This window comes from Sabethes cyaneus, chromosome 3, assembly GCF_943734655.1.
Source record: "Sabethes cyaneus chromosome 3, idSabCyanKW18_F2, whole genome shotgun sequence".
In the NCBI taxonomy this organism is placed as follows: Eukaryota; Metazoa; Arthropoda; class Insecta; order Diptera; family Culicidae; genus Sabethes; species Sabethes cyaneus.
In genome coordinates this window covers 86,668,499-86,686,366 of record NC_071355.1, presented here as the reverse complement: position 1 = coordinate 86,686,366, position 17,868 = coordinate 86,668,499, and the positions used below count along the sequence as shown (strand labels likewise).

The following is a 17,868-nucleotide window of genomic DNA, read 5'->3' as shown; positions in this document are numbered from 1 at the left end:
ACTGTCGTAAATATCTCCTAACAAACCCGAAATCGTAACTAAAGCTGGATAAAGTGGGATCAAGTTGATTTTTTGTCGTATATAATGATAATGACTGACATACATACGACTTTCAGCACAAAATCGTAGAGTAGTACGGAGCGACTCGCGCTTAATCGGATATTATCGTATATAAATACTTATATAGTCGTAACGCTCAAAATTATTCGTAATCACGTATATCGCCTCCAAAATAGTACGGATATGCCAATTTTGCGCATGAAATACGATTTATTTAGCATGTATATCTGTACGTAATGCTGATTTTTACCTTTTTTATACATATGAAAATGCTAGCTGGGTATGCTTCCTCTGTCGAAGCAACACGAGGATCCTACGATCTGCTGGCCAAATCTACCTTCGTGCCAATATTCAAAGGATGTATTGGAGTGGTACGGAGCCAACGAAGTCACTTTCGTACCCAAGGACATGAACGACTCCAACGCACCGAAACTAAGGTCCATCGCAAAATACTAGGCTATTATGAAGCAGGCACTACGGAGGCATCCCAAGAAGATCAAGCCTGAAGATGAAGAAAAAGTGGATTTCCGTACAGATGAAGCTGCTGCTAGGTTGTACAAAACTTTTTCAGTGGAGTTTAGCGTATGGGGCAAGCATAAAAAAGCAAAGCCATGGGTTTATACCGTCTTTAGACATTACCCTTCTTTATCGACAGACTTCGCAGCCGGCTGTTAGAGTTCAGGAAAATTACGGGGCCAGTGCAACAATCCTACTGACTCTAACTAGCAAGCACCGCCTAGCCGAGATTCGAACATACGACGACTGGCTTGTTAGACCAGCATCGTACCTCGAAGCTAGCTGGGCGGTATACGGCTATGGTATTGATGTTGAATGAAACAAATATGTCAAAAGCATACTAATAGGTTATATTTTGTTGTCTCAAAGTTTGAAAAGGATGGGTTGATTAGGTAATTTTCTACAGCATTTCATCCGTGGTGCAGTTTGATGTGGGAGACCCTTTAGTTCTGGAGCGCATTATTCAACCATTTACCATCCCAGACCACTATGGGCCAGAAATTAAAATTTCGGGACAAAAATATTTACGGTTAAACAGCGTGTCTCATCTCAATGTGGTCTTCGGCAACTTTTTGAATAAAAAATTGATGCATATTTTGAAGGGGTCGTCAATATTTAAGCGTTATTTAAACAACAATTTAAGTAATAACTTTTTGAGTAAACTTTTTTTCACCTTTTTGGTTGCAAAATATTAAAGATAAACCAGTTTCAAGTAATTTTTGTGAAGATACGAAACTTCTACCTTTCATCCATTTTCAGCAATAGACTTTTGTTTATAAACGACCCCTCAAATCACATTTCTTCTTGTAACATGTTTATTTCAACAGACAGCTCAATGTGATGTTCTAGAAAATATTTTGCACATAAAAGAGAAATATTTTTACTGAAGACTGTAAGTTATTACTTAAATTGTTGTTAAAATTACACGTAAAGATTGGACGACACCTTCAAAAGATGCATCATTTTTTCATTCAATAAGTTGCCAAAGACTACATTGAGCTTAGACACGCCGTTTAACCTCAAATATATTTGTCCCGAAATTTCAATTTCTGGCCCATAGTGCAGATCTTCATACTTTTTAATTGTAGCTTTGATTTTTTAGAAGGCTGTCAGTAGATTTCAAGGTGTGTTGTGTCACTAAGTACGTGACTTAAAACTAACTTATTTTCATAAAACCTCGAATCGTGCTGCTTTTCATCATCACCGTCTATCTTCCGATCCAAATTCATTCGTAAATACAATTTTGATTCGAACGCGTTTTTCAATTTCCTCACGATCCATAATAGTATCAAAAGGCATTTTTGCAATCGAATTTATGTGTTGTATTTTTTTCTGTGCCATTGTTTTGTTTTAGTTTTTCGCTATTACACGGTTTGGTGCAAAATGTACTTCTGAGTACGAAAAGCTTTTTTTCTGAGTGAGAAAAATCAAGCAATATCTATAACTTACGAATGTGTGGAGAGCATTGCAGCTATTTGATAACGAGAAACACGTTATGATATGATGTTTATTTTGGTTTGCTCTATTTTTGTACACACTTCCTCGGTGTGCTTCCACAGCCCAATGCACTGGACGAATAAATAAAGTCCAACGAAGTTCGGAAATGATTTGAAAGCAAAGCACGGTTTGTCGAGGCGGAAAATCCCCTGCTCACTCATCCTCTCATGCCGATAAGAACCTCAGTTGTGCTTACATTCGTGACGATGCGATGGTGGTCTGTTCTCTGTTCCGATATGTTCACACAGCACACCGACCAGTCAGTGGCATTCATGGAAATGCATATCGATGTTCGGTTCTGGGCCGCCGTTCTGGGGACCCAGCTTGAGGAGAAGACCCGGACAGAATTTTCAACTGTAAAAAGTTTTCTACGTTTATTGGTTGAAAAGTTTTATCCTTTACTGGACGACGAGTTGTGGTGGATGAGATTTTTTTCGGCACTTCTGAGTCGTGAGGGGAAATCGAAGAAATGACACGTGTCAGCTTAATGGAATCAGTAGATGTTTTGATCTGTTCAATATCGATCTGCAAAATATCGTTGAACTCAGTTTCAGAGCTAAAAATACAAATGAGGTCAAGGAAAAGCGCAGATTAATAATTTTTAATGAATATCAATCACCAACTGTCTAAAAATCAATATTACACTGCTATTTTTTATAAATATTATTTGCCGTCTATAGTGATAAGAACTAGGCATCACGAGTTGGTAGTTGATAAAAAAATTTGAACGAATTTCGGTTAGTAATCAAGTAAGTAGGTTCCTTACATAACCAGTCATAAATATGTCATGTTCTTTTGATCGGATTACCTCACTAGGCAATACCCTCGACTGTACGAATTATTTCCCTTCTGCCACCCTTTTCGATCGGATAACAAAACAAATATGCAGTATAAAACCTGATTAGGATCATCATGTTTAAGACGTTTCTTCTTGCTAACCCTGTTCAACCTGCTCAAGCTAAAACCATAACTTTTCTCGGCATTTCTTCTTTCAGTTTCCCGGGCGAAAATTCTCGGCAACTCGGAGCTCTTCATCAAGAGTGGCAGCGACATCAACCTGACGTGTGTGGCCCTGCAGTCACCGGCGCCGCCTTCGTTCATCTACTGGTACAAAGGTGGCCGCGTGGTTAATTACTCGCAACGGGGCGGAATCAGCGTACTAACCGAGCGGCAAACCAAAACGAGTAAATTGGTCATTGCACGTGCGATGCCGTCGGATTCGGGCAACTATACGTGCTCGCCTAGCAGTTCCGGTAAGTAGTGCAGCAGGAAAACCTGAGGAAACACAGACGGGTTAGGAAAAATAACCGTTCCATAAAGTGTTCCACGTAGGATCACACCGCACCGTAAGGACCAAACCGTCTGAGCGTTAGAGAATAATAGCGATTCAGAGATACGCAAAAGGAACGGGTTTATTGGATAGATTATCTTTCTGGTTACTTATGTCTTATGACACAAGGTAGTCATATACCTACTTAAATTTGGGAACAAACAAAATTATTGTTTTAACAACTCTCTTCAAACAAACAAAAAACTATGGAATGGGCTACCAAATACAAAGACCTAAGTCAAATTTTAGCAAGTAGGATAATTCATAATATGCATGGCGACTGTTTCGTATACCAGGAATTACATTTTGAGACCAGGGCAGATCGTAAATGCATTACAATAAAACGCTATGAATTATTTTAATTTAACAATCACGTACAGCATAGCCATGTCTGTGCGTATGACAATTACTTTCATATCATTATATTATAGGCAAGATCAACAATATTATGGCTTTGCTAATGAAGTAACTTTTCTAAATTAAACGAAAACCATTTTGATAATTTTGGGATTTCAATTAAAAGCATGGTTAACACTAGATATACCAGCATTTTGAATATACCTATTTATACCAAAACCAGTCAAAATGACTGGTGGATAAGAAACGGTTGGTGAACGACTGAATAATGTGCAACACAGACCCCAGAGTGGTCCTTAGCCTCTTATCCAGCAACTTCTATCTCCACCTCCTCGTGGTAGGGTAACCAACCTGTTTTGGACCTCATCTGCAGCTGTACATAATTTGGACACTTCCATTTGATTTTGCTGTAAGTATCCAAATTATGTACAGCTATAGATGGGGTCCAAAATGGGTTGATTACCCTACCAGCCCGAATACGAGCAATCTTATCGGGGATGGTAACCAACCCTGGTGGAACTAAGATCATATACCGACATGCAAGGAGGCACTGTCTTGTCTCGGCACTATACGATGGCAGCCCCATCATGAGACTCGGCAGCATAGCTTTAGTAAGGCAAGCTTTTCATATTTAAAATATTACGAAAAATCAAGAAAATTCAACTCGAAACATTTAGCATGGACAAAGGCGATGAAACAAGGATTTGGAATGGATGCTTCCTACCTGGAACTGTAAATCACTAAATTTCGTGGATGGCGACAGGATGTTGCTCGTTGAGTTAGATCCGCAAAAGTTCGACATTGTGGCACTACAGGAGATCTGTCACAAAGGCTGGAAGGTGTGGAGGATCCGTGGCGGCAAGGCCCAATTTTGCCAGAACGGTGGAGCAACCAACGTGCTGGGAACGGGCTTCGTAGTGATGGGCAGAATGCAGGATCGCGAGAGGATATGTGTGTTGAGGATAACAGGCTGCTTCTTCAACTACACCATCATAAACGTGCACTGGTCACACGAAAGTGGAACCCGACGACGAGAAAAAAGCGTTCGATGTTCAGCTGGAAGCAACATACGAAAGCTGCTCACCACGGGATATCATGAACGCTCAGATCGACAGGGAAGCAATGTATAGTGATAACGGCCAGCGATGCATCAACTTTGCAGCTTCCCGAGGCCTGGGGATCAGAAACACATTCTTTCCCTGCATAGATCTACAAAACCACCAGAAACCACCTGACCAAGTAACATTGAACCAAATCGACCATATTCTCATCGAAGGCTGGGTTTTCTCGAACATCACCAACGTACGCTCCCTACAGGGTACGGATAGCGACTCAGATCATTACCTAGTAGCAGTACACGTGCGCTCAAAATTATCGACGGTATATACCTTACGACAAAGCCACCCTCCTCGGTTAAACATTCGGGAATTACACAACCCGCAAGGTGTTGAGAACTACGCGCGTACTATGCGCCTTCCTCTGTGGCCAGGTGCTTCGACCCTCGAAGATAAATGGAGCAGGATACGTTCGGCCATCAGTGAGGTCGCAAAACGCCAGAAGGAGAGCTAGAACCACTATTTCAGGCTAGTGAGATGCACAAGTTCTATGAAAAGGTGAACAGATCTCGTAAAGGATACACACCGAAGCCTGACATGTGTAGGAACGAGCAGGGAAACCTGGCCACAAACGAGCGCAAGGTGGCTGGTGAGTGGAAGCAGTTCATTGATAAGGATCTCAATTGCTGATATAGCAAAAGGAAATGGAGCAAAAGTCAACGTATGAGAGCCTATGGGCGTTTCGACTTCCGAGCTCAAAGATACCCGGCGAGAAATCGGTCAGCTGAAGAATAGAACCGCCGAAAAGGACCGACTTTCGACAAAACTTTACAAAAATGGCCAAGAAACATTAGGAACGGCATTTCACTGAATAATTTCATGCTTCGTACTCACCGTTCTCCCGAAATGCTACATTTCTTCATAGAATCTTGCACCAGTCATTTTGACTGGTGCTGGTATAAATGGCAAAAACAAAAATTATATTTGTTACCAATATATATAAAGTAACATTAAGTTCATAAAATGTATTCTCTACTTACAGCTACAAAAGTCATAACATCGCTTCTAAAAGCAAATGTTATAAGTTGTAGAAATTTCAAATTGAAACTGCACGACCAGTCAAAATGACTGGTCTGGTATATCTAGTGTTAATACCACTGATGTATTTTAAGGGAACTACAATAGCGGGCGTAATAATTCCAACAGTATTTACCTTTTGCATAACCTGATTGTAATTTATTTGTGCCACCCTAGCAATGCCATCGGTGTTAGTAAGCCAACTGTTTATTGTTTAGTTCTCAAATAGTTAGAAATTAGCAGTTAGCCATGCCGAAACCGCTTTTTCAAAATAACGGCAATACTGTTTTCTTTATGTTATTTCCGAGCGTTTGTGCCGTAGAAACGTACAGACTTTATAACAATGGTCTAACTAAACACACACAAAAGACTAATCAGTTTGGAATAAATCGTGCATGTTCAACGGTCCGCCCCTTGCGGGAAGACAACAGTCATTGGATTTTCCACTTAATCAATTATTTCACTGGGCAGACCTACTACTGTGTTACCTGACTCCTACTACTGTGTTACCTGACTCCTACTACTGTGTTACCTGACTCTTACTACTGTGTTACCTGACTCCTACTACTGTGTTACCTGACTCCTACTACTGTGTTACCTGACTCATAACGAATAGAGGATGTTGGCCTACCCGATTTGGCCGTCGCGCTAACTTACCTTGCCATAGCTGTCCGCTTGCTCCCAGCCCTGCGGCGACAGAAAATACGTCAAGGAATGACAGATTGCGAAAACAAATGCTTGGTAAAGATCAATAGATGTCTAGTTCGATTCCTGATACAACGTAAAACTTAAAGTTAAAGAGAAATCACTGCTACTATATTCAACGTTAAAGTACTTAAAAGCTTACTTATTTACTGAAAAACTTATCTAGTGCTTAATATCTAAATTTAATTAATACTTATTATCTATACTTATCTAGTGAACAATCTGCATCAAACCTGTTCAATAATTTGCTAACCTAAATTAAGATTTCGTCGATACAGTGGTAAGGTTAACGATAATGCCAAGAACGAGAATATTAAATAATTCACGCTTTTATATAGAACCACTTTTGAATAACGTATACTCGGCACAACCTAGAGGAAACTAAAAAAGGGATAGTAAACGTAAGTTACGAGCCCTATATTAATATATATTAATATATATTAATTAATATCCATCGCAATGCTAGTAATACAATTATGTATAAATCTTGTTGGCAGGAAAATTATATTCTCACTATACAAACGAATCACGTGGTGACTTTACTTTCGTTGAGAATCATAATTCCGGAAATCCTGTTGAAATAGTTTGAACAGGGGAATTGTGTATAATGTGCCCCCCTCTAAGAATAAATGGATATATCTCTGTTATGCTTCCCCTAATTAACATGACAACTACGAGTATATGTTGGTATTTAAGGTGACAACCAATTGCAATTGTTTATTTCACTTAGGATTATGGAATAAACATGCTAGGAATTATTTAATAAAAGCACCTAAATGTTGTGTTTCTCGTATGCGCGGGGTTAAATGCCCCACCTGCGGTATAATATGCCCAATGCGGTAATTTGAGTATTTCTACCAGTGACAGACCAACTCTATTTTGTAGAAAGTAAAACTATTTCCTTTGTTTTCAAAATATCGTATTTTTATATAAAATAAACCTAGTTTCGGCCTTCTGGTGCACTTTTTCTTTTTTGCAAGGGGCACAATGTGCCCGGCACATTATACTGCAGCTGTGGCATTTTGTACCGCGTAGTTGAATTACCTGGAATTTGGACGTTGGTAATAAATTATTCCCACCACGGTTACTCTACAATACTAATTGAATTAAATAATGGCAATTCAACTTAGATCTGTTTACCTATGTTTATAGCCACATTTGCAAGGGGGGGGGGCAAATTGTACCACCGCAAGTGGGGCATATTGGCCTGCTTTTACTTATTTGAAAAAATATTAAATGCTAAATCAAATCAAGCATTTCAAACCGTTATTTTTGGCAGGGATGTCTTTTTGAAGTTCACTTTACGCAACCGAATCGCAACAACTGGTTATTTACAGATTTTGACAAAAAAATAGCTTATGGAAATGACGCCAAAAGTTACATCGGAAGCTGCTCAAAAACAAATTTATTTTTGTTTTGTTTTTACAGCATGTGATAACTGTCATACTTGCATAGTAGGCTAGTTCCATCAAATACTATGGTTTCTGGGTGGTTTTGCATTTTAATTTCGCTTGTTTAGGGAAAAACGAAGGCGGGAGCACATTGGACAGGGGGGGCACGTTATACACAATTCCCCTATAAGTTATCTACAGGGTAGGGTTCGTAACTCACAAACTTTGTGGTTTTTCGTTTAATTGATCATAAATTCGAATAGAACATACAAATATCAACTATATAACTTAAGAAATTACATGTTTACTCCAAAACTAGAAGCATGAGAGATTTTAGAATTTCGGAAATAGCGGTTCGTTATAAGTCAGGTAACACAGTAGTACCTAAATCTAGATACAGGCAATAAGCAAAAACATTCCATCAAGAAGACTGGCATCTTTTTCTCGCGCCCATATAAATGACTATTAGTAAAAGCAACAGCGCTCCCCTCCCGACAAAAGTTGAAGTTGTGCGTACATGTAGGGTAGAGGATCCATATTTCGCCAGGAGCCATATTTCGCCAGTTTGATGAATCCAAAGTTTTTTTGCATATTTGTCGCCTTAAAAGAAATTATTTGACGAATTGGTAAAATTAAGGGTATAGTACTCCCAAAAATAATTAATACCTTTGGCTTGTTATTAATTTATCATGTATTACTTGCAATTTGAAAATACCATCTCATACTAAGTGTATATTTTTTTCATTATTCAATTATTTTTGGCTAATATGATTCTATGTACAATATTTAAACTAATTTTATACCGATTTCACTTTAAACTTTGGATAATTTTGAAAAATTCATCAAAATTAAAGTGGCGAAATATGGTATTCATTTTTTGTCATGGATCCAAATTTCGCCACTTGAAACAAATGATAAAAATATTTGAAAAGAATGGAACAATAGTACTTGAACGGTAATCAAAATAGCGGTTGGCGGTCATCTCATGGCTCTCGGAGGCTATATGGTCGATTCCAGGTCCCGGATAAGTTCCCTCGAAATCCGTTCCGTGAATCAGAAAAGAAACCCTCCTCGAGGCCGGAACCGGTCATGTGGCTTCTGAGAGACATGAGATGACCGCCAACCGCTATTTTGTCGAATACTGATGTTTTTTAATATGTGACACAACATACTTTACTGACGCTGAAATGACCCTTTATAGCAACCGGTTCCGGATTCAAAGTGTCCCCCTGGATCCAGATGGCGCGCATCATGGCTCGTAACTGCGGCAAAGTAGCTGATATGTCCACAGTCGATGATATGGTTACAAAAATCAACAGATTTCAAACTAATTTTAAATATTTGGCAGCTTTATCTAAAAAAGCCATGTCATGGAACCCCAGGGAACTCCAGAATATCGCCGAGGCCATAAGCAATATGGCCATTATCTATAGATATTATTAAAATAGAAAAGATTTTCGGGAAATCTCCCAAATTTGGTAAAAAAATATTGAAAGATAAAAAAGTTACGACCTTTTTAGTGGTTAATATACAGAAGAAAATATTTTGAATTCTTCTTAATGGCTTGAATAAAATGCCGTCGCTTTGCATAGAGTTTCCTATGGCCTATATGATACAATTGGTATTTGACCGGAATTTCGATTCGCAAATATTTACCGGAGACAGAGAAAATTAAGTTAGGTACTTTATGAGTGAATTTTATTCAATATGTAAAATATTTCTCCAATTTTTGTGCTTTTCATTGCTTTATTTGTGGTTTTATTGCTATTTTTATTAAACGTTTCATGAACAATCACTTGAAAACGAGGCAAAATATATTTAACAACTGGATTTATTAAGAATATAGAGAATACATTTATAAATTTAACATTAAAATCTATTTAAATCAGGTTTTTCTAAAGTGGCGAAATTTGGGTCCAGGGGGCTGGCGTAATTTGGCAACTGGGTGGCGAAATTGGGGCTCAGAATACACATTTAAATAATCAATATAACGAGAAAAATACACAATTTAGTATGAATATGATGATTGAATCAGTAAAAGAATTGGCCGAAGTATAATATTTTCATGTTATCAAATATCTGAAGTTATAGAACCTTGATCTGTCTCGATTCATGTAATTTTTTTGGATAAAGGTAGCGAAATATGGATCCGTCACCCTATTGGCGGGAAAAGATATGCGCGAGTGTGGTAATGCAGTGCATACATGTTTGTGTACATCCATATTCTAATATACACACACTAGTATGTGCTAGTTCAAGTTTAACTCGACAGATAACATTGCTGTTACTGTCGCTCGACTTTTGGTAGAGTTGCCAATTCTTCTTGATGGAGTGTTTTTGCAATAAAGTAAATATGCGTAGAAGAAGAAGACATTTAATGGCAGTAGAGAGCTTTCCAGTTACGTGTGTATTGGTGCTTGAAAATGAGGCAAACAACAACAGTAAACAAAAGAGATGCATTCCTTTGTCACCAAGGTACAGAATGAATTTCGTCTTTCGCTGGCTTAAATACTAGCATATTTTCAAAATATGTGCTTGAATTTGGAACAGGATGGAAAATTTGACCGAAATATGTGCTTTGCAGTGTGGCAAACGGAGAAACACAACTAGTACCGTCATCCGGGGCGAGATTGTGCCAAAAAAGCATATGTTTTTGTTCTTTAGCTCAGTATACACGCGATTTAGGAACTAAGTTGATTTCAAACCTGTCAAATTATACTAAATTGTTCAATTAACAACTGCCGTAGAGATGGTTTAGTTACAATGAAACCTTATTTTACTGGAAGTGAATGAACTTTGGCACAATCTCACCCCTTCTAGAGGGTGACATTGTGCCAAAACGATAAAGTTAGGCTAAAAATCTAAACAGTGAACATTAGCATGTTTATAAACAATACACATAAATATCAGTATAAAGTAGTTCATGTGGGGCTGTCCATGAACTAAGTGGACTAGGGATCGGCCAAAAACAACGCATCATACAAAAAGTATGAACGAAAATAACCCGGGGAGGTCTGAAATAACTAAAAATGAGTTCGTACTCAATGGACAGCCTTTATATAGCCAGTAGCGTTTCGAGGGTTAACAAAGGGGAGATATATGAAGGGGTGTATCCCAAGGGGGCATGCCTATTTGATCATTTTACAACAGTAACCATTACTTCGTTCGAGAACCCGCAGCCGCAGAACATCCCACGCCCCTCCCCCTCCTTAAAACTTGCAGTTTATACACGGTATAATATATTCGTCTTATATTAGAGTGTTTATTCAAAGTATCTGAAATTTCCAGAGAAAAAGTAAAAATTAGTTTAAATTATTCAGCAGACATATGATGCTGTTTGTTCTAAAATGGATGATGCAATCTAATCTGTCAAAATATTGTGCTCAATAGTAAGGAATGTGAGTGTACTGGTGTATACTGACGTATTTTTGTTGTATATGTGAAATCCACAAATAGGATCGATCATTATGGCTTGGCACAAGCTCACCCCCATGGAGCTCGAAAAGTACAAAGTTTCGAAAAATATTATTTTCGTAATCAAAACTTATCCAACGCATAATAACCTTTCAATACATTGTAAATGATTAGTTTATATACCTTCAAAATAGCAAGTTGATGCGATTTCTTGTTTGGGTTGGTTTATGGGGGACATTTTTTACAAGCGTTATTTCCGAGTATTATTGATCGCAAACTTTGAAGCCCTGTTTGGGCTAAATAGTTTGCTAATATTATCTGTGTTCCACTCTAAGTTATGAATAGATATGTTATGTTCATCATCAGTTTGAATTTAGGTTACCAGTTTCTATAGATATAATAAATTTTCACAAATGAACATTTTTGGTTTTTGGCCCAATCTCACCCCCGTGGCACAATCTCACCCCGGATGGCGGTAATCGCTTTTTGTCTGTTTGTTCCTCCAGAATCAGTTGTTCCCCAAAATGTATATACACGCGTATTTCGTGTTCATCATGTATATACACGCGTATTTCGTGTTCGCTAGTGTACGTGCTTGAGCTGTCAGAAAGCTCTAGTAGCGAAAAACCAGTAATGGACGTCAAACTATAATTTGTCCACAATACAGAGACTGTAGTTTACAGAGGTGCCGAGACACTCAAAATCCGCTAAATTTTGAAACAAAACGGAGAGTACCATCATAAATAAAGGTACTCTCCGTTTTCGTTCAAAATTTAGCCGTTTTTGAGTGTCTCGGCGCCTCTGTAATCTACAGTTTCTGTAGTCCACACCGAACAATGATATTTGTTTTGATATCACGCTTGAACGTAAATTGATCGATTCCACCCACACCACGATGAAATATCTTATTTATTCTACACTGAGAAAACTTTTCGTATAGCTTCTATGTGTTTCACACATAGATTTTTTCCATATGCCCAGTAAATGAACTTTATGTGCCAAACAGTTACCATTTATGTGTTTTTAAAATTTACCTTTAAAATTTGCACATACTATTCATATGCATATAATTTTTATGTGTACTTCTGGGCGGATTGTGTTTTTATGTGGCACATAATAATCATAAGGATTTTCATATGAATATTTTCCATTAGCTATGTGCGGATTATTTTGAGTGTAACATGACTCCACCAATAACCAGGGATGCCACATATAATTCTGTGTTTTTTGTTGGAAAAATCTGACAATCTGTACGGTGAGGAAAAATATCTGTGCACAAATCTGTCCAATGCAAAACAATGAGAGTGAAAGAGATAGAGAGTCATTTTGCTGACTATTTCCGTCTCTTTCACTCTCATGTAAAAGCTCAAAAATCTGTTTAATCTGTGTAATTTGGCGAAAATCTGTATTCTATGCATACAGATTCTATACAGGTGATTTCTTTTAAATATCTGTTAAACACAGAATAATCTGGCATGTGGCAACCCTGCCAATAACACCACATCGGTATTAGAGATGGTCGGGTATGAAAATTTAAATACCCGAACCCGACCCGTACCCGATCAAGAAAAAAATTTAAAACCAGTAGCCGACCGGAACCCACAAGCTTATTATTTTTGATACCCGAACCCGACCGCAACCCGACGGGTACGGGACAGGCCCGGATACCCGACCATCTTTAGTGTTAAATGTGGTCAATAGAGATACCCGACCCGACCCGTACCCGGTTTCGAAAACAAAAATTAAGAACCCGTACCCGACCCGAACCCGAAAATTATTTTTCTTCGATACCCGTACCCGGCGGGTACGGGTGCGGGTCTCGGGTATATTTTCCGCTATCCGATCATCTCTAATCGGTATATGAGCGGTGCTTCTTTTGGCGAAGGTGGTAAATTTTGCATGAGTGTTAGTAAGCTTTGCAAAATTCTGTTTGTTCGACTATGTTGGCATAGCGCACAGTGGGACCATTCTAAAAAAAGACGGTCAAAAGTCTTTTCTCGCCTATCCTGACGTTTTCAAGCTTAGATGTCTTTGAAGAAGTCTCTTAAAATTGTATTCAGTATCTTTTGATTTTTTCATACAATTAGATATTAAAGGAGTATTACACTTGAAAAAATCAACTTTTTGTAGCAACTAGAGAGCAGGTTCCTGTCTGTATTCAGTAAAGTTGCAGAACTATAAATTTCATTAAACTTTGCCAAAGATATTAAGTATCTACGTCATATGGTTTGCAAGATATAAGGCTTTCTGTCGTGACCCCCTTCAAATCAGGGTTTTAACTTTTTTATATACACAACCTTATCTAACTGGTTTGACATGCTCTACAAACTTTTTGATACTATCGAAATGCACTTATTTATTGTCTTTAAAGAAGCATATTATGGTAAAAACGGAAGACAGTTATGAATACAATATTAACGATAAAACTACTTGTAAAAATGATAAAAATTTTGCTTAATATCAGTTTATGAAGCAATTAAAGCAACATGCGATATTTATATCTTCTAGATAAGTAGTTTTATCGTTAATATTGTATTCATAACCGTCTTCAGTTTTCACCATGATATGCTTCTTTAACCGTTATGTGTGCGACAGGATACCCGGGTACCTTTTCAGTTTTAAAATAGTTATTAGTCATTCAATTTAAAACATACGTCATTGAAATTTTGCGACATAGTAAAACTCGTTGATTTTAAGTAATTGAGGTAATTTGGTGCATATCCATAAAGGGGTTTACCAATGAGAGGCATGAGAGGCTCTGCTTTGACAAGCGAGTGGTCGTGGGTTCGAATCTTAGTTGAATCAAGCCATTCCTTGTCAAGTGACTTTAGCACGGGTTCCTTCTCAGGCCCCTTATTTACCCTTCCTTCATGCTGAATTCTATATTTACCCTCTGAAGCCTCTTGACAGTGCAAATGTCCCTCCTATAGTTAAGTGTACTGGTCAGAAGTACGAATGAGTCCTCGCCAGGGACGGCTATAATATGGGATAGTACTGGCAGCGAGGAATAAGTGGATAAAGTAGATCAAGCTTTGAAGGAAGGGTAAACTCCAATACACACAAGCACGCATAAAATTTAATAAGCATATCGCTCATTCAATAGCGATTATAGCAAAAAGAAATGCAGTGCAGGTCATACAGCAAACACCCATGCGATATCACAATAGATCAACTATACTGGTCGCAGTGATGAGCATAGATGCCATTTTCAAAGATTTTTTTACACGCATAATTTTGGGACCCTATCATTTCCTCCGCAATGTTTAATTTTTCTAGAGTATTTTTTTCTCTAATAGACATAGCTTATGAAATACTTTAATTATCAGACACATAGGTAGAACCAGAACTCACAAGAACTGACATAATTGGTGTGCCCCGACTGCTGGAGAAAGCAGAACGCGCCTGTGCCTTCTGCCGCCTAACGAAAGCGATCCTCAGACCACCAGTCATGGCTCCGCTGCCTGAGATGCGCCTGACAGCCTTCTGTCAACCCTTTACATTCACCGGGTTGGACTACTTCGGGCCAGTACTCGTGACGGTGCGCAGAAGCAACGTGAAACGCTGGGTTGCCCTCATCACGTGTCGTACAGTCAGAGCCGTGCATATGGAGCTAGTACACTCACTGAGCACCGAATCTTGCATCATGGCAGTTCAACGCTTCGTGGCACGCAGAGGCATGTCAAGAGAGTTTTGGACAGACAACGCCACCTGTTTCCAAAGTACCAGTAACGAGTTGAAGCCTCGACGGGACGCCTCAAACAGAGCACTCTCGGAAAAGTTTACGTCGGCAGATACCACCTGGAACTTCATCCCACCAACGGTGCCTCACATGGGAGGCGCGTGGGAGAGGCTCTTGCGATCGGTGAAGGTAGAGATTGGAGCAATCCTGCACTGTCCACGCAAACCGGATGATGAACCCAGCAAACATTTTCGTATGCATATCAGAGTAACAGATGAGTTATATGTACTTATATATACCCTGAAAAATCGTATCTGATGCACAAAACTAGCATATGCGTACTAATTTGGAGGCCATATACGTACTACAAAAAATACGTTAACAATTCCACACTATAAATCTTTGTATGCGATAAGACCCGACTCAAAGCGATTAGTTTTATAATGCTATACAAATCTGTACTGGAAGTCGCAGCTCAATCACTTGTTATCGTCAAATACGACAGAATGTAAACTTGTATGCATTTCATTAGGCTATATTTACGATACTGAATTTATTAAAAGTCAATAACAACAATTTTCGTACATTGCACAGTGGTCCAGAAACGAAAGTTAAGTGGAAGCTTACTTTTGCGGCTAAGCGTTTTATAATAGCTCCCTATAATGTTCAGCAAAGTTGTCCAACTCTAAAAGACAATTGATGCGAAATCAACGACTAAGTTCCAGTTTGGCTTGTAAACACATAATCCATAATAACTTTTTATAAGAAAGAGATAGAAGGATAATTTCTTCGACAAAGTTGTAGCGAAAGATTATATAAGTAACTTTGCCAAAGACATAGTAGGCGTATTTTTAGGCGTTTCTAACTTACAGGGTGTTTTACAACAAGACCTCTCAAAAATCACTTTTTCGCTGATTTCTTCAAATTCAGTGGTTTTATTGCATCATAATGTTTTACAAAGTTGGTTATCTTATCAAAAGACATATTTTTGTAGAACATTGTATGTTGAAAACTCATACGTATAACGAGTTCTAACGCTTTTCCTGTGTTTTTTTAGTCTTTTTTGGAATAGAATATCTCAAAAAGGGGCAAACGAAAAAAATCAAACTTGGCCGTTTCTGAAAGCTTGGAGTTTTATCTCAAGCATATGTGAAAATAAAAAACTGGTTTTTTCTCTAACTCGAGTAATTTCAATTTAATTATTTCATGTTTGACCATTTTCTACTATGCAGTATTTTTCAATATCTTCTTGAAGACGATTAAAGTCAACATGTCAATAGTAAAAAAGAAATTTGTCGTATCTTGACACAATTTCTTCTGCTTGTCACGTAAAATAGTCTTCGAACTCCAGATATGACATCAGTTTTCTATCAGCACCAGCTGTTTTTGATAAATATCTATCTTTCAATTTTCATTATTTTGCAAATATGCTCAATCTACCATCAAAAATGTTTTAAAATTATTTTCAATAAAAAAGCAAAAAATATTGGTTATTTCATACGTAATATTGTTAACTGTTATTTTAGTTTTATGCCATTTTTTAATAGCAGGTAAGTATATCAAAACAGGCAAAGAGGTAAAAGAGAAAAAAACCTATAGATCCTTTTCGAACTTCAACCACCTTGTATCAGTATATCGTTGATTTGGAAAAAAAGCGTAGTCATTTATTTGAGAGATTCAATAAATGTTTGGTTTTCGAAATATTTTATTATTGTTAGCAATATAATAATTTATTATATTAATAATTGGTTTGCGCTTGGTGGAAGCCAGAGTACGTGTACAATAAGAACGATTTTGTATTGCAATGACTGGATCGGACGACAGCAGGAGGCGTTTGAACACATCCTCCAAATTGGCAATCCGGTTAAATTTTCTGACGTGAACTACAAATACATTTATTTCGCGTTTCCTGTACCTCTTCACTTCATAACCCTATGAGTTGTGCCGTGGCCTTAATAATATCTGCGCCGTGTACTAACATTATATAGCTAATATGGAATTGAATGGGAAATAATCTCCTAAACTACCGAATTACTTTCACGAACATTTTAGATACTAATTTAAAATAACAGTAACGCTACCCTCAAATCTTTTGACAAAAAACTCCAGGACTCTAAAAGGATTTGCTTGAAAATGTTCCTCCTTTTTTACTACGATCATAGTCATGTTCCTGTTCCTGAATACGTATAAGACATTAATTTTGACTTCTCAGCTTTCTGACACTAAAGCAATTTAAAAGATTACTTTAGACTAGAATCAGAAATATCAATATAAAATTTCATGTGCATATATCCAAATGAAGATTTCCATGACTATTTGTAAAATAATGAAAATTGTAAGACAGATATTTATCAAAAACAGCTAGTGCTGAGCTCCATTCGCAGAGATGACGATACGACAGTGATTATTTGAAATCCAGGATAACTGCTAACCAGAGTACAGTAGTTCTGTGGAGACCAATGCCCTTCACTGTAACCACCGTCGAACTAACTACGCGCGCAATGAACCAGCCTGCCGCTGTATGCAGCTAATGAACAATTTTAGAAACATACTAAACTTAAACATGTCGTCTGATACTATTAAGAAAAAACTTTCTGACTATTTCTGAGAGGTCAATTTCATGTACACCACTGCATTTTATATTATTTTGTATTTGGTATTATAATTTATATTTATATGTATGGATTGGATGACGGGCGAAGTCCATATATCTTGACAATAAACAATTGTAAAAACTACCGTTATAAAAACTTATTTGATGAATATTTCAGCAGTGGTTCGAAAACT

General features: G+C 37.7%; 1 protein-coding gene across 1 annotated transcript in view; it reads left to right on the top strand.

Moving 5' to 3' along the window:
* LOC128739836 (protein amalgam-like) overlaps positions 1-17,868 on the top strand; it is a 166,551-nt gene that overhangs the window by 86,393 nt on the left and 62,290 nt on the right. Inside the window, exon 4 of the mRNA XM_053835336.1 lies at positions 3,069-3,326. Within this exon, the coding sequence (XP_053691311.1) occupies positions 3,069-3,326 (258 nt within the window). The remainder of the gene's footprint in view (positions 1-3,068; positions 3,327-17,868) is intronic.